The sequence below is a fragment of the Andrographis paniculata genome, unplaced genomic scaffold, assembly GCF_009805555.1.
Source record: "Andrographis paniculata isolate CXL003 unplaced genomic scaffold, ASM980555v1 Contig72END, whole genome shotgun sequence".
NCBI classification, from domain to species: Eukaryota; Viridiplantae; Streptophyta; class Magnoliopsida; order Lamiales; family Acanthaceae; genus Andrographis; species Andrographis paniculata.
Window position 1 is genome coordinate 620,555 of NW_026137609.1, and position 27,689 is coordinate 648,243.

A 27,689-nucleotide genomic window follows, 5' to 3' on the forward strand; every position below is an offset into this window, starting at 1 on the left:
AATATTTTTATAATTTAATTATTTACTATATTTATTATTTTAATTATTTTGATATTGTAAAAATTTAATTAATTATTTATATATACGATTTTTATATAATAAATAAATAATAAATATATCTAAATAAAATTAAAATAAAATTTAATTATTTTTAAATAAAATTCAAATTTTTAGAAAAAAATAGAAAAGAAAAATATTAAAAATGAAATCGAAATCGACGATTTATAAATCGTAATCGAAATCGTCAAATCGTAATTGAAATCGTCATTCGAAAGATTCGATTTCGATTTGATATTTTGACAAACTGTAATCAGCGGTTTGATCCGTTTGGGCAAATCTATCCGAGAAGAGAGAAAGGAGAAAGGATGACTAGACCCGAACTGAATTCCGGGCCGGCCCAATCTACAAGGATCCGGGTTGACCCGTGCAGCTGGTATTTGACATTGTATTCCTATTCTTGAGTACAAAAAATAATAATAATAATAATAATAATAATAATGACAGTAGGATTCTCGATGGATCTGAATATAAGCCAAACGACCCAAAAGTCAAAAAAGGATGATTCAGCAGACACGGAGGTTGGAGAAGATATGGTCGGGCACCGAGATCGGACGTGATAAGATCGGGCACGGAGGTCGGACATGATAAGGTCGGACTCTGAGGTCGGACATGATAAGGTCGGGCACGTAGGTCGGACATGATAAGTTCGGACAGGTCGGACAAGATAAGATTAGACAAGGAGGAAATAATATGCATCCAGGTCAGACGGCATATAGGTCGGGTGAAATGAAGTTGGGCGAAGAGATGATCGATACGGAGGTCGGTCAAAAGAGGAAGTCGGGCGAAGAAGGATGAGACGGCCGATGCGGAGGTCGGACGAAAGGAAAAGTATGTTAATTGGTCGGGCGAATAAAGGGTCTGTTGGTTGGGCGGGCGCTTAATTAAGCGACCTGTTAACACCTGATCGATTTGCCGGTCACTTGGTCAAACAGTAGGTCAGTCGCTTGAAGGGCGGTCAGTTGGTCGCTTGATTGGGCTACCAATGAATCGTTTGGACGAATGGTTGTTCAGCCGATTGAAGGGATCAGATGGTGGTCACTGGGCGACCAATGAGTCGTTTGGTCTAGCGACCAGTTAGTTCGGTTGGCATGCAGTCCGTCTAAGGAGTCGGGGGTTATTTTGAGTGGCTGAGTAGCCGGTCGGGCCAGCCGCCCATTTAAGGCGGTAAGGTGTTCAGAGGCGGTCGGCCGAGCCAGTTGAGTGCTGTAACTGGCGAGCGGTTGGTGAGTCGGTTAACACACGTGTCGACAGAGGAGGACCTTGTGGGCGGTTGGATTGCTGTAATCGACTAGACGACGGTTCAAACCATTTTTTTAAGGGGTTATTTAAGGATTCGAGTCTGAAAAACCTGTCTTCAATGACATCAAATTCAAGAGAATTGTTTTTGAAGATCACCATTTACTTTTTAGTATTTAGTTTCTATTTTATTTATGTATTGTACGGTGTCTAAGAATTCATTTATTTTATCAAATTCGAATATAACCTTTATTTTCGAATTTTACTTTTTATTGTTGAAAATCGACATCAACACCTATTATATATTTGTCGGTTCAAATTATTATTTTCTTTTTCATCCATATCATTCCAAAATATTCATTTACTATTAAAAAATAATCATAACATTTTATTTTTAAAATTTTTAATAATAAATTAAATTTAAAAAGCACGTGGATTAAACTTATGTTTGTCCTCGTAAATTTGAATTTTTTAGTTTAAAATTTTTAATACACAAAATAATGAATTTAAATAATTATTTAATATTATATAAATAAACAAAAAAATATAGAGAGTAAAAAACACATCCTATCCTACTGTATAAATGTTGTTTTATGAGAAGATGCAGGAACAAAATTCAGATGAAAGAAACTTATATAAAGCAACTTATGTATGAGTTAAGAGTAGCTATACAGATGCAAAGGCTATGGCCGACTACTATATACCGTACGAGCATTCATCTTCTTCCCCGACAACCTAAGTTACTGGAAACAACTGACCAATGCTGCCCTATGTACATAGCTATATCAATGCTTGCAACCTCCACATGAACAAAGAAAAGACGACGACAACGACGACAACAACGACCAGAACAACCTTCACGGCTCGATCGAAACAGACACGGTCGTCATGTCATGTCATGTCCAATTCCTTTTGGACCGGAACTGCATCAGTTTGTCCCTCCATAGAGCTGCATCGAACACCCAATGAATCAGCAGCCGTGGATTGTAATGGATCCATCGATGATCATCGTAACAATTTTAATTACCTGCGTCTTGATAACGCTCCTCTCCGACGGCAATCACCATGTTGCGCATCAAATCGAATTCCATTGCTTCCGTGCACGGCTGGCCGGTAGGTCTGCGTAAAATTACAAATATTTAACTAAGCATTCTAGTTTCAAGCAAATCGAATTTTCCATGTGGTAGTCATCGATCGATCGATCGATCTCACCTGTCCAATTCGGAGATCAGATGACCGGAAGAAGAGACGTGCACGGACACCTTCGCCGCTGACTCTATAATTCGCATACCGTCAGTGTAGGCCAAGTACTTATTGACTTGTATCGGCACCTGAAGACGACAAAATGCTCTCAATAAGTTCTAAACAAAGTTCTAAACAGCAACCACGAAAATTACAGAGATGAATCGCAGAATCGACCTTGCATCTCACGGCAATGTTGATCGCGTCCGAAGGGCGCATATCTAAGCTGATGCACTCCGCTTCGTTGTCAGACTTAAATCAGGCGAAAATTTTCATCAGCGAAAAAAATGTCGCGACTAGAGTTGATGAATCGTAAGGGTGAGTTCGATTTACCTTTACGAGTTGCAGCTCGGCGAAATATGCTTCGTGCACCCTCTTGGTGACGCGCACGAGTTTCACCTGAAGAGGATTGCGCAGAGACATGATAATACGTTAGCTGCAGCCATTGTAGCGTAGCTTTGTGTGTGTCGCGAAAACTCACCACATAGCCCATCCGGTCGACCATATCCCGGACCACTTGGTATATAGTAGGCCTAGCCTGAAAGGCAGTCGACGAATCAGCTCTAACAACAAATATATCGAATCAGAAATGAATCAGAACAAGAAAATGAAACATACGATTTGGACGTTTCGAACAGCAGCCATGAGCAAGGCACTCGGCATCTCCACTGCAGCGAAAGCAACGTGAGTTAAGATAGACTGAAAACTAAACATCTTCAACAACGATTCAGGATGTAGCAAAGGCAATGTAGGCATACAAACAATTATCGGGAGAAGCAACCCTGTCCCGTCTTCCATCTTCAGTACAATGGCAGGATGTGGGGCGTAATCGGGCCTATGACTGCCCGTAGGATTGTTATGTACGCACCTCAAATGCCTACCGTCTCTCATCTTGATCGTGAAGCCTTCGGGGCCACTTTTGACTTCGACTATATGATCAAGAAGAATTATAATTACTCAAAATGCACACATCTAGCCCGCAAGCCCAAATAAAAAACTTCAATATTTGTTAACTTCATGATAAATAAATCTTGTGTATCCCTTAAGATTAAAGATAAAAACGATCATTTAACAATGTATCAGAGCCAGAGCCTCATCTTGATCGTGAAGCCTTCCGGACCACTTTCTACTTCGATCAAAAAGACTATAATTATTCAAAATGCACACATCTAGCCTGCAAGCCCAAATCGAAAAATTCAATATTGGTTAACTTCATAATAAATAAATCATGCAAATCCCTTTAAACTTAAGTTTTTAAGTAACAAATCATTTAATATAGCCGATATTCGAAGTCCCACCGCAACCCATTCATCATCGTCCATATGCAGAATTTGTAAGTCTGGTCATTTAACACATACCAAGACGACGGCTATATACACTACATTGTTATTTTTGACACAAATGAATCAATCGTCGTGTCGAAAGTATCCTGGGAAGCCTAATACAAAAGAAATTCGCTTACCAGCTTCGACGACGCTTGAATTAACATAACTAGCATCGTTCTCGTTGGAATTCCCAGCCATGCTACCACTGCCATCCGAAGATGAGCTGAAACTACAATGAATTTTTCTGAATTTCCTTTCGGTATGTCGATGAAGTGTATTATTGCTCTTGCCATAGCTAAGCCCCTTTCGGGCGAGCAGAGATGAATTAACAAGCAGACATGGCGCAATCCGTTTTGCTCGGACTACAGGGGAAACAACAGGTCCTTGCAGAGAAGCCATTTCAATCTCAATTCCTTCATGAAACAAGTTGAGAAAGGATTCAGATAAGTCCAAAAACTGATACTGTACAATACACAGTTTTAATTTGTCATCTTTCCGAGATATTTTGATTAGCATGTCAGAGTTGTAGTCAAATATGCACTAAAAACCAAAAACGAAAATTACGGAACTGCAAAAACCATTGAAATTCAACCTCAATTGAAAGTTGTATGCTTAAATCTATAGAACGAAGAACAGAACATCAAGTACAGAAACTGAAACCACAATCCATCAATTTCGCAAAAGGCAAAGACCAAATCAACGTAATCGTCTACACATTCTGCTTGAAATTACACGATGAGGATCGCGCACCTTGAAATCAACTCTCAATCCTTCCGGAAGAACTTTAACAATCAGAAGAGTACTCCAATTCAGCCACAAGAGAAAATAAAATCCCCAAATTAAGAACCCTAGAAAAATATGTACGGCGATTATATAGAGAATCGAGAAAGCAGCAATTGAACAGGAGCAATTGGGAAGATGGATGAGGTAGGAGAGGATAATGAGCGACCGACAAGAGATGAACGGATAAAGGAAAGCTGAAAGAGGGTAAGATAGGCGCAGAAGATAAGAGATTCTTCGATGATCAGTTGAGGAGTGACAATTATTAGCGGCAGCTGACTGATCAAGACTATGATCCAATAGAGAGAGGAGGGCATTTCTGTCATTTCGTAAGGAGCGGTGACGTCAGCTCAGGAGACCATTATTATTGCCGGCGGCGATCGATGATCCCTAGACTACAGGATGCGCGCCACGTGGTGACACTAGAATGTGGATAAGGAGCTAAGAGATGGTCCAGATAACGACCATGGATTTTACGAACAATACATTTTACCGTCAATTTTTAACCAGAAGCCTCCCGGGTCGGGTTGGGCCTGACCCGCTATGCATTAGATGTTAAAGATTTGTTTGTGCCTAGAAGACTATTTTTGTATGCTAACATTTATGACTACATTCATTTTGTGTTTTGAATAAATATATTTTTGATATTACATAAATAAAAATGATATTGATAATATAAAAATAAATTTTTATATTTTAATTATTTATTTTTTTAATTAAAAAAAGTGTCGATCAGTCCATTTCCTGCGTTCTAACTCTGTTAATGAAAATCTCAATACTTATAAATATATTTTTTATATTAACATAAAAAAATAAAAAATAAAATTATATTAATAATATAAAAAATAATATTTTATATTTTAATTATTTATTTTTTCAATTCAAAAAATGTGATTAGTCGGTCCCTTTCCTGCGTTCTAGCTCTGTTAATGAAAATCTCAATACTTAAAATATTGTAAATTTAAAGTGAGATAATGTATTTCATTTTTTAGTTTGTTTACTAAATTTGTTTATTTACTAATTTTGGCATTATTAACTAATAAATATTTAATTATTATCTTTTATTCAATATTTAATATCCCATTACTTTTATTATATTTCATTCTTATATATTTTAATTTTTTACTAAATTTTTGAGAATATCTCAATTTATTTTTTTTTACTTTTATTATTATTTTAATAAAACTATTTTATTTTTTGAATTTTGGTGTTAGATCCAAATTAACTAATTTTAATGGACAGTAAATTATATAATAAAATAAATTTAAAAAAATATATACAATGAATTTGTTTTTTTAATATTTTAATTTAAAATATTTTCGATATAAAATATAAAAAATACTATATTACTAATATAAAAAATACTAGCAATTAAAAAAAAATTGTTTCACAAACAAATCCAATATTTTGACCCGAATTTATATTTAAAATGGATCAAGAGCCCAACAGGCCAACATTTTAAAGCCCAACAAATAGCAGATTAGCCTATGGGTCTAATTCATATTATCAGCTCACGCTTGAAGCCTTTAACATGGCACTGCCAATAAATTGGCAATAAATTATTAATGATTGTATTAATTAAAAAGAGTAAGCAGCGCTGTCCTGTCGATTTTATAAAAATTAAATAACGCAATCATTATTGAAATAATTAGTGGGCCAAACAATCATGCACAAAAAGCCGACTGCCCCACCAATACGGCGCCGTTTCGTTATTAAAACGCCGTCGTAATATCTCAGCTAGAGATTTTCCGTCGTACGGAACCAATAATATTGTGGGCCTGTTATTAATGGGCTGGCCCATAACAACACGAAGGCCCAAATGACATTAAAAGAGACAAGACTGCCTTGTTCGTGATGGCGACTGCATGACGAATCATACAGTATGCTCCCTGCTCGTGTGAAATATCCCCTCCTTGGGAAGATATACCAGTTCGATTTTTAATATTATCCTTTGTTGTTTGTGGATTTCCAGTTAAGGAAGCGACGAAAGCATGGATCATTTGTGGTCGTGGTCTTAGTAGATCCATCTGATTCGATTCGGTGGAATTCAGGCAGGTGAGGTGTGTTCGCTTCAGGATTGACTATTGAGGCAAGCGCGGCTGAATTTTTGGGAATCGGAGGTTGCGGTGGTGTTTGTGGATCGATTTAGGGGTGAATTTGAGTGAGAGAGTGGAAATTGGAGGCAGGAATGAAGAGTTTCGAGCTCCGTGAAGCAGTTTGAGGATATTGCCGGAGAATTTTGTGCGGAAGTATGTGCGACTTTGATTAATTCTCGTTATTTTTGGGATAAAATTGTTCAGTTTGCGTTTGCCGATCGTTTTCCTTGACGGAAACTTCGTACTTTGCGCATTATTGTTTGTACTTGACTTTCTTCTCGCTCGCTCCCCCTGTCACTTTCTCCTTTCTTTCCTCCATGATTTTTCACTCATTTTCATTCTACTCGATTTTAAATTACCTCGAGTAAAAGTCGAGCTACCAGTTTTTACCGATTAATTGTTCTTTAACACCTCGTGTGTTTCAAAACTTAGGACATTTAAATTATGTCTGCCTTAGTTGCTTAGCTTTGAATAGATCATACGTTTCTGATCCACTTCACTTTATCATTTAATTGCAGATAGTTGGTTTGAAATGTTAGAAATTACTCTATACCTTTTTCTGATTTTTAATAAAAGCACTGAAAGCTTCGTTGATTTTACCTTACGTAGTGATTTTGGAATATTACTTGAAAAGTATTACATTGAAGGCCTTCATATTTGTGTCCATGGAACTTCCCCAAGGAAGAATCCACGGTATCACTAATCTTTCCAGCTAGTATAATTTTTCAAATCGATATATATATATATATATATTCTTTCTGGCCTTTTTACAAATGTATATGCATGTAACATTTTAATGAGTCTGGTGATATGAATGCTTCATATGTTCTTCACTAGTGATCCTTCATTAGTTTATCAGAGCATATTACTTCTGAAGTAATTTAGGAACTGACCAGAATGTTGATGACGAACTATGCAAAGTTCTAATTCTATCTGATGATTCTAATAGTATGGCGACTCCTGTGGAACCCCCAAATGGGGTTAAATCTAGAGGAAAGCATTACTTCTCCATGTGGCAAGCCCTTTTTGAGATTGATACTAAATACGTGCCTATAAAGCCTATTGGTCGAGGAGCCTATGGGATCGTGTGTTCTTCTATCAATCAGGAAACCAATGAAAAGGTTGCTATCAAGAAGATACACAATGCCTTTGAGAATCGTATTGATGCTCTGAGAACCTTGCGTGAGCTAAAGCTTCTGCGGCATATTAGGCATGAAAATGTGATAGCACTGAAAGATGTCATGCTCCCTATTCACAAGGGAAGTTTCAACGACGTCTACTTGGTTTATGAGCTTATGGATACTGATTTGCATCAGATCATTAAATCTTCTCAGGCTCTTTCAAATGACCATTGCCAGTATTTCCTTTTCCAGGTATAATTCTTGGCCTACCATTTCAACTACATATTTATGAGTTTGAACTGCCATTGCACGTCCCTACTTTCTTTTTATTATGATATATGAATTAGGTCACTTGTCTTCCAGTTAGTGTTTTGCATTGAGTTATTATTGATAAATGAGGAACAGAAAATAATGATAACACTAAGTAAATATTCTTTTATCAAGCAATGATCTATCTGAAATATGTTGGATATGTTCGGATACGATTACCCAATTAGTTGTAATGCATGCTTTAGAAATGGTTTATTAGCAATTCTTAGCTTCCTTAACTGTAGCTTTAAACATAAGGACCTGGTTACAATGCTGCCACACCCCTTCTTGTACTAAATGTAATTGTTTTTTTTTTTTTTTTTTTTGTAATTTTTATAACTGCAGTTACTAAGAGGTCTGAAGTATCTACACTCAGCAAACATTCTTCACCGCGATTTGAAGCCCGGGAATTTACTCATCAATGCAAACTGTGATCTCAAAATATGCGATTTCGGGCTTGCGCGGATCAACAACAGCAAGGGCCAATTCATGACTGAGTATGTGGTCACTCGCTGGTATCGAGCACCAGAGCTTCTCCTCTGCTGCGACAACTATGGAACATCCATTGATGTCTGGTCTGTTGGTTGCATCTTTGCCGAACTTCTTGGTAGGAAGCCGATCTTTCCTGGCACCGAGAGCCTCAACCAGCTTAAATTAATCATCAACATCCTTGGTAGCCAAACAGAAAGCGACATTGAATTTATTGATAATCCAAAGGCAAAGAAATACATCAAAACTTTACCCTACTCCCTCGGAACCTCCTTTGCTCGCCTTTACCCTCATGCCCATCCTCTGGCAATCGATCTACTTCAAAAGATGCTCATCTTTGACCCTTCGAAGAGGATTAGCATAACAGAAGCACTTCAGCATCCGTACATATCTCCTCTGTACGATCCAGCTTGTGACCCTCCAGCACAGGTTCCAATCAACCTCGACATAGATGAGGATTTAGAAGAAGACGTGATCAGGGAGATGATGTGGGTTGAGATACTGCACTACCACCCGGAAGCTGGTGCAGCAGCAAATATGGATGCTGGTATGTAATCTTAAGCCTCCTCAAAATAAGTGTTTAAATTTCAAAGCATTAGAATATCTGCATTAACCTTTCCTTGCCTTGCTATCTATTGCAAGAATCCTGAGAAAGTAATATATCGAAAATCTGGGCAGATAATGTGCTACGATTTAGTTAATTAGCTCGAGAGCTTTTAATATCCGAGCACCTTCATAATCTGTACATAGGGAATGTGGTTGCTGCCTACTTGCATGCTGTGGACATGTTTCTGTAAATTAGCTATTCCTACATGAAGAACCATGTGTTGTATTTTTTGTGGTATGAGTGTATTTATTATGCCTTCTTGTCGACTGTTTATTATTATTATTGTTACTATTGTTTTTAGTTTAGCGCTGCATCGAACTTTTGTGTGCTAGTTCTAAAGTGGTCTTGGTGAATGTTGTAGGATGTTTGAAATTAGGACAAGTTGATGAGAACTTTGTCAAAATTGTTTATAACTCACATAATGCTTTCTTGTGTGTAAAAAATATCGCATAAAATTCTCTTTTTATAGAAGGATTTCTATGTAATATTTTTTGAAAACAAGAAGGAGTCACAATTCGCGCTAAAGGGTTTATATGTCATAAGTTTAAAAACAAAAGGAGTTTTGTAATTTTAAGAAATTCTGTGCAATACTTGAAAAATTTTACGCCAATATCACCAATTTTGCCTAATTTTATTTTTGTTGCAGTTTGTAATGAATGATAGATGTAAAGTAGCAAAATCAAGTTGACGAATGATCCTGAGTGAAAAAAATTAAACAAATAATAATTAAAAAAAATAATAAAGAAGTTGCAGGGATCGGTTGGGGCCCTGAAAACGACTGTGGGGAACTTTTGTCTGTGTGTGTTGTGTATTCACAATGCAACAAAATATTATTATTGATTCAGCTGTGAGAAAGGAACTGGTGGCTTTTGTTGTTATTATTATTATTAATTTATTTCTATATTGTTTTGATGATGATTTTTAGAATATTGTAGGTTGCATTGGTACTTGGTGGTGTTGTATTCGTACAAGCAATTAAAATCAAACTAATAAGTAGTCTTTTGTGGGACACAATAATGGTAAGACCTATAAATAGTTGGTGTAATATTCTAGGGACGCTATAACATTATTTGTGTCTATAAAGCGTGTTTAAGTTTTTACCTCTCCAATAATGAGCAGTTTCAAAATGGATTTGTTCATTTTGTATTTGTTTAAATGAATTTATTTTTATGTTAATTATGAAAATTTGTGATGATAATATATAAAATATATTTTGTGTTAAATTATTAATTTTTATGAGTAAATGGAATATATATTATATTGGTATTATATATATATTATAATATTTATAGAAAATGTTTCATTAAAAAAATGTTGGTGAAAAACCGTTAAAACTCAAATCGAAGTCTGTAAAATTAAATTAGTATGTGTTTGTTCGTTGATTTTATTATTCATGAAGAATATTCCCATCAAACAAATTCTTATATATATATTATATTAAAAATTAATTTTACTGTTCAAAATATTTTAAAACTTTATTATTCACATTCCAAACCTATCTCTCAAATTTACAATCAAATTCTCCATTCATGGACATTACAACCAAGTTAATCTATAGTTTTTTAAAATCAAAATTTCATAATCTGAATTTATAACTATATCATTAATAAAATATTACACAAATTCTCAATACAAATTTAAAATACCTCCAAGTAATTATCTTATAGAAAAATAAAATAAAATGAAAAACTCAAGTTAAATATCTTCGATTCACTCCTAATTGAAGAAAAATTTTCTAAAGTTGTACTAATTAGGATTGTGAGTCACATCCTAAGGGATGTACGGATTCATTGTACAATGGACAAGAATCGAGCATTATATTAGTTTTAATTATTTTATTAGAGTCGTCGATGTCAAATGGTTAACGAGAGGGAACAAATTCTTAGTGGTTGGAGTTAGGCACCCACCATTGTCCTAATACTCCACTCAAATCACCTCTTGATTATCGATTTGCATTATTACCTTTGGGTTACTTTAATTGAGACTTAATCTTGAATTATGTTACTTACCTACACTTCCATTCTGATTTGGTCAAATCAATACATATTTAAAATAAACAACACATACTTGCTAGCAAATGATATAATTTTATGTAGAACATGCACATGATATAATTTCATATAGTACAATATATTATTGATTTCATCACAATATATATATATATATATTTACAAAACTCAACCCAAATATAAAATTCCACTGTACATATTTTTATATAACACAATATTGTATTGTGCTAAATAAAATATACATAAAAATATCTGTCTTTGATTATATGTGCTGATTGAGTCAAAGCCGAAACATTTGTCTACTTGAGACAATTGTTAATTTTACTGGAGTTATTGTTACAATCTAACTATTGATAGATCTAAGTAATTAAATTTAAAATTATAATAAATAAAAGATTATAAAATTAAATTAATTGGGTATATATATGTATATCTAATAGACAAATCATAATGCTCTTATACTCTTATAAACATGTATACATTTTTTTTCATTATCTATACCCAGCATATTCATAAGGACAGCCATGAATCGGTGACTTTTTGCCAGAAATTTTGTACTAATGATTCTTGATAAATATTAAAAGTAATAAAACATAAAATATAATGGGTAAAGCAGTAAGCACATGGTGATTATTAATAATAAAACTTATCATAAACGCAGATATTCGGAGACTCTTATTCATTTTTAAATTAAACAACCGCCTACTAAAGTCCCATTCTCAATCAAAACAAATTGAATTCAATTATTTTATTTAATATTATTTTTTAATATATATATAATGGTTCAGTTGAAGATGTTCAAATTCAACTAGTGTGTTGTAGAATCACATGGAATCATGCAGGCGCCTGATAATGCCAAAATCATTAATCAAATAAATAAACATCAAGAATGTGTCGTAATTAAAAAGGTGGATTATCTATAAAAAATGTATTATTACAATTATTATTTGTAACAATTTTATTATATTAAATAATGAGAACCAGCTCAAAATGGCAAAAGTAAATCAATATTTAAATGAAAGTATGGGGTAATAAGTCAGGGGCATAAAATCCAAGACTTACCTGCAACATCAAAATTTATTATTATTTTTATTATTATTATTATTATTACATACTGATTTAAGAAGTACAAATTGTTGAGTACAATTTCTTCAATTCTATATATTAAGCATAGATGTCAGAAGTACAACTTGCATATGTAATTGCGTAATTCTTGATCAATAATAATTTTATTATTAAATTATTATATTTATATAATATTTTTTGTTATTGAATATGTTATCTGTAGATCTCTATATAAATGGTTAGCATAATATTAAATATGTTACTTATTCAGAAGATTTATGTGTTCATAGGTTTACTGTACTTATACAATATATTAAGTACATATGTATAAACACGGACTTAGGGTGTGTTTGATTATAATTTCAAATCAAAATTAATATTATTATCAATAAAAATATATTAATTTTCTTCGTAAACATTACATCTAAACAAAAATTTAAATCATTCACCCTATTTCAAATCAATTTCAAACTACCACCGAGCAAACCTATAAAAAGTTGCTGAATTTACCATGAAAAGGTGCTGAATTTATGGGCTCAGAAAGTGGTAATCACGCCAATATAAAGCCAAAAGAAAAGGTGAAGGCAAACAAAATCCAGGGCTTTCCATGAACAATCATCTAAGTGAATAAAACCAGCTTTTAAATACCATGGGCTAAAGAAATATGAGAATTACCAGCAGCAGTAAAATAGTAAAAGAAAAATAAAAGGCAGATATTAGAAGATTGCAGTGATGAAGACATTAAAGTATGTATGAGATAGATAAAAACAAGAAGATAGAATCCAGGAGTGGTTAGGTTACCAGGAATAAAAAGAGTCCCCAGAATCTCAAGCAAGCAAGGTCCGGTCCTTTCTTGAAGATTTTTAACCATGGTAATTGTGACAGTAGTACATACATTGATTGGAACATCTATCTACCTGGTCCTGGATTTGGACAGTTCTACTGATCCTTTCTCCACCCCACACCTCTTATCATTCTCCACTACCCACAAACTCCTCATTCACCACATTAATTCCAAAACCCCTTCACTTTTTTTCCCTATCTTTCTCACCCATTAAATAAAAATTGTTTCTTGTCTACTTCCACTAGTGTTCTTTCCCCACTATAAATCCCACCCCTTCTCCTATTTTTAGAATCTCTTCCTCTTTTCCCTTCAATCTTTCCCTACAGGTTTTGGGTTTTTCCTCTCCAGCACCTCTGTTATTCCTGCTGTTTCTTGTCCAGGTTTTGAGTTCATAGTTGGGGAGGGGTGCTGTTTATTTGATGCAGCAGATGTTTGTTTTTAATGTTAGGGACACATGTCTCCTGTACTAAGTGAAGTCATTCTTTCTGGTTTTATGATAAACTCCTCATTGAGGAGGAGGAGGATTCATCTTGCTCAATCATTCTCAGTTGTGTTCCTCTACTGGTTCTACGTTTTCTCGTAATCATCATCCTCAGTCTAAGTCTTCAAGCTAATATATTAATATATATATAATATACACATCCCCTACCAAATAGCAGTCTGTCTTAAGAGAACTATTTGATCCTAGTATTTGATTAGGTGTGTAGCTACCCTATTGTCTGAAGCAAATAAATATGGCGTATTCAAGCGGGACATCTTCAGGTTCACCATTGATTCAAAACTCTGGTTCAGAGAATACTAAGAACATGAAGCAAGTGGTTGATCAGAAGAAGAGAAAGAGAATGGAATCCAACCGGGAATCTGCGAGGCGGTCCAGGATGAGGAAGCAGAAGCATATGGAAGATCTTATGGGACAGGTTGCTCAGCTTACTGAAAAAAATAAGCAGATGTTGAGCAGGATTAATGTCACCACAGAGCAGACTGTCAAAGTGGAGGCAGAAAATTCAGTCTTGAAGGCTCAAGAGATGGAGCTCACACAGAGGCTCCAATCCCTGAGTGAAATTTTGAATATAATCAACAGCTCCTCCTCCATGGCTGCTGCCGGAGGCGGCGCCGCCGGAAGCTGCTGCATGGTGGAGGCTGAGGAGTTTCAGAGCCAAGGATTTACAGATAGTTTCATGAATGATCCCTGGAACTTGATGGGTCCTAATCAACACCCAATTATGGCTTCTGCTGAAATGTTTGATTATTGATTTCAGATAGGATTCTGGAATCAAGATAATGGCCAAACTATGCTTGTCCATATAGAATAGTGGTTATCATTTCAGAATGGAATAACTTGTGGGATGTCTCATCTTCATCTATACTATTTTTATTTTTTTTTTGCTACTGTTTATTCAGATTATCAGATTTCTAATGTATAAAAAACTTGCTTCCTGTTTGTACTTTTCTGGGGCCACTAGGTTCAGGATTACTAGTTTAACCGCCTTTCATATTTCATCGTCTTCCTCTACGCTATAAACCAGTAAAATTTATTTTTCATTTACCATCATCTACCAGGATAAGGTAACAATATCAATTCAATTAAAGTTAAAATTCTATCTGAAGAAACAAAGAGACTTTGCTGGTCAGCAACAATCATTGAATGGCTGTCACATATAATAATGAGAGGCAATAATGCAGGGGGCGGAGGGGACCCATTCGGGCATACTCATCCACATAATCATACTAAACGATACACTTATTAACTGTTCTAATGGCAATTCACTGTGTATGTTGTTCATACCTGAGGATTTAGGGATTCTAAATGCCTAAATTAGTTAGGGCTCGAATTGTATGGAAGTGTATCTATTATCGATTGAGATTACGAGAATAAACGAGATGTTTCTCTCAATTACCTGTGGCATCAGATTCACACCGTCCAGTTTTGTTTGAACAGTAGTCTCCACCATCGCCGAGTTTCGACTCTCCCCCGCCCGACCATGGCCTCCCGCCTTTGCAGCGGTTGTGCTCCTTCTTTAATTCGATTTGATATATATATATATATATAGTAGCAGCACTGCATGAAGTTATGCCAATAGGCAATAACCTACCATATTTATGAGAATAAAAATTATAATTAATTTTATCTTATATTTACTTCAATATTCCATTCGTTAAGGCTGCCCTTACTATGCTAAATTTAATACACTATTAACAATATGCTATATTATCAGTACTAACATACAATTTATATTAATACTATAATACAATATAATACATAACATCATTTTAATGATGTGTTTTCTATCAGTTCATCGTGTGCTATTCAGAACTCAGTTCTTATATATATATATATACACACCCGTATCAATTATTTATACGTAAATTGATTTTTTTCGTAATTAAACTATTTTATTATTTTAGTTCCGTAACTAAAATTTGTTGCAAACTAGTCTAAGTGAGTGAAAACTTTTCGTATTTCAAAAAAATACTGCATGGCACCCGCGTAACTTGCTGAATGACACGAATGCCTGCCAAATCAACGCCTAGCTGGATTTTTTTTATAAAAAAAACAATTTTAAAAATAAATAAATAAATAAATAAAACTTCACTGCATCCGTCAAGAGTCGCTGACCTGACACACATATTCTCCTACTAGTTACCCAGGGTGCCCGCCAGAAGACTAAAATTAATTTGTGACAGATTTCAGTTACATAATTATAAATGACTCCAATTGTTGTAGATCGTGACAGACTCTAATTTGAGATTATCTGAATGACCATTTCATCTAAAACTAAAAGTTAAGCCAGTAAAAATACATATCCTTTATTTATTTGCATGCACCACACACCTTCAAATAACGCTAGAACATGTGTATTTTTTCAAAAATCGTACCACAAGTATATCAAGTCCAGTGATTTAGAAATGGTCTCAAAATGACAACAAAAGAAAAACCAGGCAGTAACAAGTGAAGGAAGAAGTTTACCTCAAACAGATGTCAAGTTTAAGGATCTTTAGAGAAAATCTTCATAATAGATTGGGGTTTATATGATCTGTGAGTCCCCAACCAATGCTGCATATGCACTCCAATCGCATCTAGATACACGCTGCTCCTCCCGTGAAACCCGACAACCTTCCCCTGAGTCGTGCCCGACTCAAAGTACGTCCCCAGTTGTTCCCCGAACGGGCCGTATGTCTTCCTGCTGCTGTGGAAGCTCAAGGACTGGATCACTCTTGCCCCTTTTCCTTGATCATTCTTGACAGGGCCATAGTATCCGCTAATGCACGTCAACACTTCATGAGGGTAGTCCAATTTTATCTGGAAAAATGGAAAGAAGTTATAATAAGCTGTCTGTACGTATGGTGGGTTGTGTTTGAGTTTCAAGTTTATTATCCGGATGACAAAAATTAACCTACTTGAAATAATTGAATTTGGGTTGAAATTTTTGACCCAATTAATAATTGGATCAAATCCGTATAACCCATATAATTAAATGGGTCAAGTTTAAGTCCAAAATTTTTACTTTTTTTACTTTTGAATATCGTTTTTATTATATGAATAAATAGTTTTTGCTTTAATATATATACTTCCTCCATCCAAAAACAATAGAGACATGTGGAAATTATACTATTATACTGATGGTGGGTGTAGACGTTTATTTTTAAAAGATCAAAATGCCCTTAATTTTTATGTAATTATTGTGAAAAATAAAAATAATTTTGTAAAAATTTGGAGACCTGGTTACTAAAAATAGAAATGAAACTATTTTTTTAAGACGACATAATGAAACTATTATTTCGGAACGGAGGAAGTATATATTATCCATTGGAATTTTTGTTACTAAAAATTGTAATTTTAAATTAAAATTTAAAGATTTTAAGGGTCAGGTTCAGGTCAAGAATTTTTGTCCTGTTTATAGTTGACCCGAACCCGATCTGATTCATTTGCCAGCCTTACCCGGTGTGCAGTTTCTCCGGTGGCGCCGCCATGCTTCACTGACCAAACAGACTGCCCGCTTCGATCGTACTCTATTTCGATACAGCTGACGGCATCTGTTTTAGTCAGGATGATCTGTTTGATCCCGGTGAAGACTCCGTCGTCCCATGGCTTCCCACCTTCGCCCCCCCACGGCCCCGGCCCATAGGGGGCCGGATCTTTCACCAGCCTCTGGTTAACCTGGCAAAGATTTCCAAGACTTTAAAAGCATGTACTTACAACTTATAAACATGTCTAGATCTTGCATTGTAAGTACCTCCTCTGTTTGCGCCTTTTTTCCAATTTTGAAAGGCCACTGGTAATTCTCTGCTTTGTTAGCTGAAACTGCGATTTGCTTGCCGGATTTTGGGAAGGGACTTGGCGCAGACATTTGGGGATTTGATGTCGGAGAAACTACAGCTGCTGAAGTACTAGAAGTAGGCTTCCCTTTGATTTCAAGAACATGGACGCCGATCGAGTCAAGAAACAGTCCTGTCCGGCCATGGAATCCTACCACCATCGATCCTTCTTTCAACTTTGTCGAAAAGAATTCGCCTTCTTCTTCTCCATAGGGACCGTAGTATCCCTTCGTCGTGTGGAAACAAAGTGATTTGATCACATTCGGCCCCATGATAATCGTTGGCCCGTAGTAGCCTGTAACGTGCGTCAATACTTCCGATGGATAGTCTAAGATAATCTGCATTTCAAGAACTCTATCATTACCATAAAAGCTGCAGTAGTACTCAAAATTAAACGTGTTTTCGCTTTCGATTTACCTTATCGGATTTGAATGCTCCTTTGCCGCCATTCCTGCTTCCCCAAACAGATTGTCCGTTTTGATCGTAGCAAACTCTGATCGAGACAATTCCCACGTTGCGGGATATCCTAATTTGTCGTATGCCATCATAGATTCCATCGTCGAACATACTGCCTCCCGATCCACCCCAGGGTCCGTAGCTCATCACTACGCCTTTTTCGTTCTTGGGAGCAGTGGTAACAATCTGAATTTTTTTTTTACTACACTCAAGTAAATAGTCGAATGCAAGAAAAGATATTTATGTTACCTCGTTGTTTAAATCCGAAAGACTAAAGTCATTAGAAGTATGCTTCGGCGGATCATTTGGTTGATGACTTCTCCACGCATCCTTTTGTCTGACAGCGACAATGAGATCGTAGTCGGGGCCAAGACTTCCCTGGATCATCGAGTACTCGTACCTCTCGTTAGTTCCTTGAGCAGAAAATTGCTGAGACCGGAATATGGAGTTCGAAACTACATGGCTCTGGATAGGCTCGACATACAACCCAATGGCATCCAGGAACGAGCCGGACTTGCCAAGAAATCCGACAATCTTGCCTGACATTCGAGGAACTGTAAAATATGCCCCGTGCTCAGCTCCATAAGGACCATACGTCCTTTTGTTGCTCTCGAAGGTAAGTGATCGGATAATCACTGGTCCGTTTCCCCATTCATGCATGCTCCCGTAATGTCCGCGCATTGATGTTAGAAACTCGTCCGGATAGTCGAGCTTGATCTGATACACAGTGGAAACCCAAAATCCCTTCATGAGAAATAACTCCATTCTCTTCTGTGGGGGAAATTTAAATCGGTAGGGTAAGAAGAGTTTGGTTTAGATATTTGTATCGGATTCATGTTTAAAAATACTTTTTGAAAATTGTATTTCAAATTTAGGGAATAACCTGTAACGTCTCATTTGAGCAAAACCAAGAGTAAAATTAAAAAAAAAAATGATATATAAGAAAATGCATATAAACACAATAAGTTAGAATTAATTTTCAATCTGAATTTAATTCTAGATTATCAATATGATCTGATTCCAAATATGCATTCAGATCTAATTCCAAGTCACACATCCTGTTTATAAATTCCAATGAATTAATTCTAAATTAATTTTCTGCACATAAATTAATTTGTGCAGGAAATTTACGTCTGCTAATAAGCTGACATAATTCATCCCAATCGGATTGCACTAAAATTATCCAACATCATCACATATGAAACATTATATATGAAATTAGTTATTACCTTGTTGGTTGTAAACCCTCCATTGCCCCCATGTTTTTCGGACCAGACTGATCTACCATTGCTGTCATATTCAATCCGGATCGAATCCACTGCAGTTCCATGAGATATCTCCAGCTGTCTTATTGTGGAGTGCACGCCGTCATCCCAATAGGATCCATCATGGCCTCCCCATGGCCCAACCAGTGTCGTATGGGTGCTGAAACTGTCTAGACTCTGCAGACAACAACAACCATCATTCACTCCACAATTCGATGAGTAAATACTTGAACTAAAATTTGCTTGCAAGTACCATCTAGGTCAAAATGATTTGCGACGAAACAAATACAAGGGCAGCTGAACATCCTGCAAGAAGCCAAGAACTATTTATAATAAACATACCTCTGTAACAGAAGCAATTCATTCTCTTGGAGAAATTCTGGGTTCCACTTTGGAGGGAAAGCATTAAAAGGAAGGGAACCTGATTCCGAGAAGATCACATATTTTATGAAAGCCCATATGTTCATCGGTATGATATCCAAATATTCAGTTCCAGAGTAATCCAGCCTGTAATTTCCCACTGATTCAGACAACTTCAGGAATTGATACCGTCCCCGATTTTCTTCTTATCACAGCAAAGAGGGAACATAGGAACTTCTTTACAGGAGACCTGGAATCAAAACATTGCCAAAGACATGGAAAGAAGAAATAACAGCTGAAAACAGCTCAAGACAAAATAGGTTCCTGCAATGTATTCTCACACTAAACCTGACAGAATTAGAAGCAGATGAATTGAACCGAAATAAAGTGTTGCTAATGAATTATGTAGGATGTCCTCTCCATTGATCTCCAATCCATTCCTCGTAGCAAATATTCTTACAGCTTCAATGCATCTTTATACCACTCGTAGATGTTAAACAATACCAATATACAGAGCCATTAAATAACACATGGTAAATATTTCATTCAAGACAGGCGAAACCTTTGTGCAAACATTCTTTATTTATTGCAGTAATATTACATGATTATTGTGAAGAGGGTGCAACGAGGCATCTTCTGACCAATAATGCTTAACTAAACAATGAGTTATTACAGGATAACTTCATAGTACAGAACTGATGATACACATAACAAATAATGGAGCTTCCAGCAATCAAAATTACCAGAGGATACTACATTGCTCATAACTAATATTGTCCATATAAAACAGAGCACACACACACATATATATGTATATATATATATTCACCACATGAGGTATGATTATTACAAGCACAAGCAGGAAGGTAGTTACATCTTCAGAAAACCTTAAACATTGATAGCACCATGTTGGGCAACTTTGGCTTGCAGATCTTCCTTCTTAGCACCAACAAGCCTGTCCACTTCTTCCCCTCCCTTTATGAACACAAATGTGGGCATTGCTTCTATTTTGAATTGCTTAGAAATTTCCTAAAGCGAGGCCAATTAGATGAATACCAGGAAAAAGAATTTCAATCTGATAAAATACACACACATATGTATATATATATATATATATGTATATACCTTAAGCTCATCGACATCCACTTTCAAGAATACAACATGGGGTGTCTTTTTGGCAATTTCAGCAAAAATTGGAGCAATGAAACGGCACGGCCCACACCACGAAGCAGTGAAATCTATCACCACCTGAGGTAAGAAAAAGGAATCATACTTTTTTAAAACCCTAGAACTTATTATGCCAATCAATCAAACCATGGAAAAAAGCCAAGTTTAATAAATAAATAAATCCAAATCCAAAAATGCAACACACCAGTTTCTTATCGCTGACGCCTTTGTCAAACTGATGCTTCCACTCGTCCGCCGAATGGCAGCTGATCACTTGCCCCTCCTCCGAAACCGCCATTTTCGTCTCCCCTTTCTTCCTAAACAAGAATACTCAAATTGCAGATTGTTGCGGCGACCTCGACTAGCGACATGCCTTATATAGACGATGGAGATTATCACGAAGTTGATTCGATAAACCCAAGAACATGGAATAAGCAGTGACGCCATAAACACACGTGGGACTTGCATAGGAGTCTAACTTCTACATAGTTTCAGCAGCTCACGAAGGTTCTGGAAACTATGGAATTGCTTTTGACTTTTATTTGGGCTTTACATCAGCCCAGTGACCCCAAAATCAGCTTTGGGCTTTGAAATTGTTATTCTAAACCATTTATATAATTTTTAACCGTGAAAGTTTTTGTTCTTTTTTTTGTCCGTAAACGTAGGTCATATTAATCGATCTATTTGTATCATTTAAACATGGCTTACAACTAGTCGAGACGATGACGAAGAGGGCAAAAATAATTACTTCAGTAGTCCCCCGGAGTTGAAGTCCCGGAGCCCAGCAACGCCACACACGTGGCGCAAATGCAGCTGATAAACAGAATGCCACGTGTCATGCCTAAAACCACAGCCTGCAGACCCATGGCAAAATCTCGCATTATCCACAGGCTGTATTAAGCTTAATCAGTTCAATTTCCATGGAGTGGAGCTCTGAGTGAAGCCCTTCGTTCACCTGCCTCCACAAAGTTCCTACTACCAGATGCCCTTCGGTCCTTTTCGGTTTCTTGTTGCCCCTCATTCACCCTTTTCCCAATTCTCTTCGACCTAGCTGCACTTTCGGAGCTCCTCTAATGGCGTTGCCTCAGATTTTGCATTCTCCAGCTTCGTCTTCTTCATCTTCTTCCTTAATTTCGCCCAAATCCCACTTAAATCCGGCCAACTGTGTTAAACCCGCCGGAAACTGCTTCCCAACTGCCCGCGGCCGCCACCAGCGGCGGCGGAGCCCTAATTCATTGTGCTGCTCCGCGTCGTCGTTCTCCGAGAAGCACCACGCGAATTCGCCCAAATCGGACGACGTCGTGGAGCTCCCTCTCTTCCCTCTCCCGCTCGTACTCTTCCCCGGCGCAATTCTCCCCCTTCAGATTTTCGAATTCCGGTACCGGATGATGATGCACACCCTCCTCCAGACCGATCTCCGGTTCGGTGTCATCTACGCCGACGCGGCGACCGGAACTGCCGACGTCGGCTGCGTCGGCGAGGTCGTCAAGCACGAACGCCTCGTCGACGACCGTTTCTTCCTGATCTGCAAGGGGCAGGAGCGTTTCCGCGTGACGAGAATCGTCCGTACCAAACCCTACCTGGTGGCGGAGGTGAACTGGCTGGAGGACCGGCCGTCCGGCGGCGAGGTGGAGGATCTGGACGCGCTGGCGAACGAGGTTGAATTGTACATGAAGGATGTGATCCGGCTGTCGAACCGGCTGAACGGGAAGCCAGAGAAGGAGGTCCAGGACCTTCGCCGGAACCTGTTTCCGACGCCGTTCTCCTTCTTCGTCGGGAGCACTTTTGAAGGGGCGCCCAGAGAGCAGCAGGCATTGCTGGAGCTGGAGGACACTGCACTGAGATTGAAGAGGGAAAAGGAAACCTTAAAGAACACACTAAATTACTTGACGGCTGCATCTGCAGTGAAGGATGTGTTTCCATCTTCATAGCAAAGCCTGCGGAGAAGACAGACACAGACAAGATAGGTATTGTTTGTTTGGTTAATGAAAATGATGATGTATAAAACTTGGTATAGTTGCAAGATAATACACAGCATGATAATTTTGATGCCTAATGGATAAATCTCTTAAATAAGATTGGATGATCATGCCAAATAGCTGCTGCTTTAAGATTCAAGGGTTTTGCTATGATATGCTTAGCTAGAGATTGACTGAATATTTGGATTAATATGCTGCTAAAATTTCTATTAAATATGGTTTTGCAACGCAAGATTGTTTTCCCTTTGTGCTCAAGCTAATTTATGGAGCCATGAATACAGTTCAGCCTACAATTTTCTTGGTTAGCTAACAAATGCATAAATTTTGGAGCAAAGAGAGAGAGCAATGATCATTGTAGAAACAGAGAGGAAGTCCTGTAAATGTTAGTTCAGTTCGATATAGAGCTTATATTATATGAACTTGTCTAGCCATAAAAGACATAGCATAAAATTTAGTAGAAATAACACAAGATTGTTGGGTAGTATAGGGATAAAATAACACAAGATTACCTACAGAAGCTTTTCTTTGAAAATGGCTTCTCAAATTTAGATTCCCATTTGGTGACAGCAATGATATATGCTGTGATTGCTAGGAAGAGGGGAGAAATTTGAGTTTTGCTAGGATTTTAGCAAGCGATGCTGTAAAAGCCGAAGACAAAGTTTTCATCATCTCTACAGAACAATGTCAGGAAAGACTAATAAACAAAATTCCTAGAAGATGATGATTGCAAGTATGTAGACAAACCTTGAACCATATAGCCATAATCAGATGGACAGCAAGAACAATGATCCTTGCAGCACACAAGCTGATAGAGAGATCCAGAACCTTCAAAACAGACGACACTAAATCATCAAAAGGAGGAAGAACAAGGAAGGTAACTAAGGACTACAAATACAATACAGAGGAATACTAAGAACAGGAGATTTTAGGTGAAGGAAAACAGCTTTGGATAATGGAAGCTAGCAAAATTGTCTCGAAACCAAACTGTATAGCTCTATGATCTCAATTCAACCATGCCACATAGGCCTGACACTCCGAAGATGGTCTATTTGAGCAATTCATTCATATATCATTAGAGAACGAAGAAAATTACTACATCAATATCAGTAATCGTCTCGTTTTTTCCCTCCAATCTACAGGGGATGGAATATCTTATTCCTTCTCAAGATCAAACTCTTTAGTTGCCACAATCCTGCTGTTCGAATCCGATAGGCAAAAGCACCAAACACATTTCCATAAACTCATGGCTACTTAAATCAGCGAAGACGCTGCGAACAAGCGATAAGAAGACTTACCAGCTACCAAAGCAATTGAACACATAGCAGAATGAAATATTTCCCTTGCGAAGAACAAACATCAGTCTTTCCAGATCACAGCGAACAATAACCAGTTTAGGGTTCTGTAACTTCTTCGCTAGAATTGGGGATCCGGTTCGGCCGGTCCAGCATCTCTCCTTCGTTTATTGGGCTTTGTGTGTGATTTTATGTTTTTTTTTTCTTTACTAATTTTAATAAAAAGACATTATCTTCATAAATAAAAATGTTAAAACTAAGAAACTATTATAATATGTGAAGATTAGTTATTTAATAATTTAAAAAAATTTAAAATATGTATTCAAATAATTTTAATATTATATTTCAATAAAATATATAAATTACACTCAAAACTATTTCAACATACTTTACATTTCAAGAGACATTTCTCTCCCCTGCATTTTTTATTGTTAAATTACTTTTGTTACCACAGGACATATTTAAATAATTGGACCACACATCGATCATAAATACATAAAATCTTCCATTAATTAAATTTGGTATTCATGTCACAGCATCATAAAATCAATCAAGCCCTCCATTGTCCCCACTCTGCTAATTAAGCCACTAATTTGGAATTTTAAAATATTGATAATTAAAATAACAAAAACCCTACTGAAAAACAAAGAAATATATATATATATATATATCATAAACACTCCAAGCCATTCAATATAACCATAGCTAAGATTCCTCTACTGTATATATATTTCAATAATAACAATAATAGAGGACAACATATTCAGTCAAAGTCAAACATCTTATTGGTCAAACAATTTCATTTGACTGAGATAGAAGTGGCTGGGAGATGGACGGCTTGATCTGCGCCGCGGCGCAGTGGTCCGCGGAGGACTGGATCATCAGCGCCTTCTCCGACGCCGTCCGTTTGCCTTCCTGGTTCTTCCCCCAAAGCACAAGGTACAACCCTGCTATGATCAGCGCGGCGCCGATGATCCTGTACATATATATATATACATATCAAGTTAATATATACAGTATAATGCAAACCAGGCAGGGGATGCATGTAAGGATTGGGGGCAAGAAAGTGAAAAGACAAGAATACCCTCCGAGGTAGAACTCCTCTCCAAGGAAAACAGAAGCGGTAATGGCGACAACAAGTGTCTGGACAGGCTGGTACACAGCAACGAACACAGGGCCACCTCTGTCAATGCACCATATCTGTACAGCGAATGCAATCCCAGATGCCACTATTCCCTGCACAATTTACATCAAATCATCAGACCAGACCAGACCAGACCGGATCCGATTATCTTGGATATTATTTCCTCAGGGTACAACGCACACACACACGTGTTGGTGTCTGTGACTGTGCTGTAAGAGAAGGAACCACTTTCCTTTATTAAATTGAGTCTTGGAAGCTCCCGGAGCTCGCCTGGCTCCCGGGAGTCCTCAAGAATTATATACAGTTTATAAGTTCAACTTACAGCGTAGAAAACGCTGAACAGCTCGGTACCAGAGTGGATGAGCCAGGCCTGGGAGTCCCGCTCCAGGAAAGCCGCGATGAGTAAAAACTGAAGGACCCCGAAGAAGCACTGGTAAGAAGTCACGGAAAGCCGGGCCGGGTACTTCTTAAGAACCGGGGCCTGGAGCACGAGCCAGCTGGACCACGAAAGACAGTGCCCGATCAAGTATATGCACCCCAAGGTCCAGTTCTTCCCCTTGGCATCTCCCAGCTTTCCCACCACCGCCGCCGCCGGAATTCGCAGCGGCGGCTCCGGGCTGTAGATAGTTGGTCCTTTATACAGCGTGATGACGGACGCCCCCACCACGCAGAAAAGTGTCCCCGCGACCTTCGAGATCCCGTCCCTCCGGTCCAGCCTCACCCTTTCCAGCCTGAGAGTGCAATTGAAGGGTCGAAATGTAATTACCGAAAGTTTTGGGGAGTTAATTAAGATTACTGTAAATACAGAGTAATTAGTGCAATATATATTTAATGCCTGAGAATGAGTGCCATGAGGAATGTAATGGCAGGAACTGAGTTTTGTATTGCAGAAGCGAAAGTTGGGGAAGTGTTGTCCAATCCCAACAGGTAGAATCCTTGGTTTGCAGTAATCCTATAATTGTTCAACATGTAATAATAATTAATAATAAGAATAATCATGAAATACAGTACATATGATTAGTTATGATGGTATTTGATTTAATTTAATTCAGCGTACCCGACGACTGCAAGCAGGAAGAATTGGATGAGGAAGTTCCAAGTGAGAGAAGGTCTTTCTTTCCTGTGAATAAATGTATGATTATAAATTAATGTAATGAATGAATTAAAAGAAAACCCTAATTAGTAAATTAGGAGTACTTTTCAAGGAAGAAGGCGAAGGGGGCGAGAAGAACGAAGGCAAGAATGTTTCTGTAGACAGGGAAGACAATCTTGCTGATGCCCATGTTGAGGGCAGTCCTGGAGATGACGTGGAAGCCTGCGTAGCCGAATTGCAAGGCCAGCATAGCCAAGTGCAGCTGAAACTTCTCTGGGATCATCTTCATCTTGCCTCCCCCCGCCGCCGCAGAGCCACCGCCGGCATCCGCCATTGATGGGTCGGATGGAAGGATGGATAAATTGAATTTGAGGAATTAACTAAGTGATGGTGTATCGATGATTGTGCAATGTTTGGGAGATCAGCTTAATATATAAATAGATCGAGAGGATATGAGAAGAGGTGGTGGAGGAAGGCATGCATGGGGTGGGGTGGGGGTGGAGGTGGGGTTAAAAATCAAAAGGTGGGGTATAGTCGTAGACATGTTTTGGGCTGTCTCTGTCTCCCCTCCACACTCTCTTATGTATATGTATATATATATATATATAGTTAAAGTGATGTTACATATATATATATATATAAATATTTTTATGACTTGAAAATTAATAGGTAGATATGTTTTTTTTTAGTTTTCGACTTAATTTAATAAATAGTCTGCAAATTAAAGCTAATAAGACAAGTCATGCTAGATGAGCCGATAAACCTGAAAATGTTATTTATGAAAAAATGAATTAATCAATGATGGGAGCGTGATCACAGTGTATTTCTTTAATATTTGTATTTAAATTTACTATTTTTTAACTTTAAATTATCAAATTAAATAGTAGTATTTATTATTTTAATTTGATGTTCCATAATACATCCACCATTAATATTAAGGTACTCGTTAATTTATTTTCATATAGGTTGGAATGAAATTTTATTTTACATTTTAATATTGGTTCGTGGTATTTTTTATATATAAAGATTTATATTGTCGGTTTATTTTAATTTGATGCAACTATATTAACAAAAATAAATATAAATTTTAGTATATTCGTATCGGTGGTACTAATAATGTAAATATTTACTAATAAAGAGAATAAATGTTATGTATTTAGATCGAAAAACACAATAAATACATAGAAAAAAGATCCAGTTAAGCATTAAATACTGATATTAATAATTGATTGATTGAGTGAGGGTTTGGTGGTGAGGCGTAATCCAGAGATACACCAGACCAGCCCAGACCAGGGGTGGGGGTGGGCACCCCCAGGCCCCCATGCATGCATGAGAAATGAGACCTCGCTGCCAACCCTAATACTTATCACCCACCCATGCATTAATTGCATATATTGGCCCTTTTAATTTTATTATTTTTTTTATTATTATTA

The 27,689-nt window shown here is 37.0% G+C and overlaps 7 protein-coding genes and 1 long non-coding RNA gene across 14 annotated transcripts; 3 read left to right on the forward strand and 5 right to left on the reverse strand.

The window, feature by feature from the left end:
* Positions 1–1,911: 1,911 nt before the first annotated feature.
* LOC127265277 (bifunctional nuclease 1-like) lies at positions 1,912–4,899 on the reverse strand. The gene is made up of 10 exons (XM_051295011.1): positions 4,614–4,899; positions 4,001–4,276; positions 3,297–3,467; positions 3,157–3,206; positions 3,020–3,076; positions 2,872–2,937; positions 2,716–2,790; positions 2,509–2,627; positions 2,324–2,415; positions 1,912–2,245 (listed from the first exon to the last, which is right to left on the reverse strand). The coding sequence occupies exons 2-10, from the start codon at positions 4,260–4,262 to the stop codon at positions 2,193–2,195; spliced, it is 945 nt and encodes a 314-aa protein (XP_051150968.1). The 5' UTR covers positions 4,263–4,276; positions 4,614–4,899; the 3' UTR covers positions 1,912–2,192.
* A 1,606-nt stretch (positions 4,900–6,505) lies between these two features.
* LOC127265292 (mitogen-activated protein kinase homolog NTF3-like) lies at positions 6,506–10,368 on the forward strand. Of its 3 annotated transcripts, none has more exons than XM_051295028.1 (4): positions 6,506–6,892; positions 7,689–8,112; positions 8,515–9,205; positions 10,191–10,368. In XM_051295028.1, exons 2-4 carry the CDS (start codon positions 7,690–7,692, stop codon positions 10,253–10,255), a joined length of 1,179 nt encoding a protein of 392 aa, XP_051150985.1. In that variant the 5' UTR covers positions 6,506–6,892; position 7,689; the 3' UTR covers positions 10,256–10,368. The 3 variants fall into 3 exon arrangements, with proteins under 3 accessions (XP_051150985.1, XP_051150986.1, XP_051150987.1); XM_051295029.1 differs by having other exon boundaries at positions 10,201–10,367; XM_051295030.1 differs by lacking the exon at positions 10,191–10,368 and adding an exon at positions 9,912–9,940.
* Positions 10,369–13,369: 3,001 nt separating this feature from the next.
* On the forward strand, positions 13,370–14,683 carry LOC127265131 (bZIP transcription factor 44-like). Its single transcript, XM_051294810.1, has one exon. The coding sequence runs from the start codon at positions 13,918–13,920 to the stop codon at positions 14,434–14,436; it is 519 nt and encodes a 172-aa protein (XP_051150767.1). The 5' UTR covers positions 13,370–13,917; the 3' UTR covers positions 14,437–14,683.
* Positions 14,684–16,023: 1,340 nt separating this feature from the next.
* LOC127265129 (jacalin-related lectin 3) lies at positions 16,024–20,101 on the reverse strand. 4 transcript variants are annotated; one of them, XM_051294807.1, is made up of 8 exons: positions 19,643–20,101; positions 19,475–19,527; positions 19,186–19,398; positions 18,206–18,673; positions 17,918–18,142; positions 17,419–17,838; positions 17,124–17,342; positions 16,024–16,484 (listed from the first exon to the last, which is right to left on the reverse strand). In XM_051294807.1, the coding sequence occupies exons 2-8, from the start codon at positions 19,475–19,477 to the stop codon at positions 16,170–16,172; spliced, it is 1,863 nt and encodes a 620-aa protein (XP_051150764.1). In that variant the 5' UTR covers positions 19,478–19,527; positions 19,643–20,101; the 3' UTR covers positions 16,024–16,169. The 4 variants fall into 4 exon arrangements, with proteins under 4 accessions (XP_051150764.1, XP_051150763.1, XP_051150762.1 ...); XM_051294806.1 differs by having other exon boundaries at positions 17,918–18,121; positions 18,206–18,727; XM_051294805.1 differs by having other exon boundaries at positions 18,206–18,727.
* Positions 20,102–20,215: 114 nt separating this feature from the next.
* Positions 20,216–21,150, reverse strand: LOC127265132 (thioredoxin H-type 1-like). Of its 2 annotated transcripts, none has more exons than XM_051294812.1 (3): positions 20,954–21,150; positions 20,707–20,829; positions 20,216–20,598 (listed from the first exon to the last, which is right to left on the reverse strand). In XM_051294812.1, the coding sequence occupies exons 1-3, from the start codon at positions 21,044–21,046 to the stop codon at positions 20,470–20,472; spliced, it is 345 nt and encodes a 114-aa protein (XP_051150769.1). In that variant the 5' UTR covers positions 21,047–21,150; the 3' UTR covers positions 20,216–20,469. The 2 variants fall into 2 exon arrangements, with proteins under 2 accessions (XP_051150769.1, XP_051150768.1); XM_051294811.1 differs by having other exon boundaries at positions 20,216–20,610; positions 20,954–21,131.
* Positions 21,151–21,406: 256 nt separating this feature from the next.
* Positions 21,407–22,954, forward strand: LOC127265130 (uncharacterized). Its single transcript, XM_051294809.1, has one exon. It carries the CDS (start codon positions 21,822–21,824, stop codon positions 22,677–22,679), a length of 858 nt encoding a protein of 285 aa, XP_051150766.1. The 5' UTR covers positions 21,407–21,821; the 3' UTR covers positions 22,680–22,954.
* A 262-nt stretch (positions 22,955–23,216) lies between these two features.
* On the reverse strand, positions 23,217–24,195 carry LOC127265134 (uncharacterized). Its single transcript, XR_007841915.1, has 3 exons — positions 24,023–24,195; positions 23,472–23,552; positions 23,217–23,365 (listed from the first exon to the last, which is right to left on the reverse strand). It is a non-coding gene; the product is annotated as an uncharacterized LOC127265134 (long non-coding RNA).
* A 461-nt stretch (positions 24,196–24,656) lies between these two features.
* LOC127265285 (protein WALLS ARE THIN 1-like) lies at positions 24,657–26,676 on the reverse strand. Its single transcript, XM_051295017.1, has 6 exons — positions 26,361–26,676; positions 26,221–26,283; positions 25,999–26,115; positions 25,486–25,894; positions 25,104–25,255; positions 24,657–24,995 (listed from the first exon to the last, which is right to left on the reverse strand). The coding sequence occupies exons 1-6, from the start codon at positions 26,588–26,590 to the stop codon at positions 24,809–24,811; spliced, it is 1,158 nt and encodes a 385-aa protein (XP_051150974.1). The 5' UTR covers positions 26,591–26,676; the 3' UTR covers positions 24,657–24,808.
* Between the last annotated feature and the right edge of the window lie 1,013 nt (positions 26,677–27,689).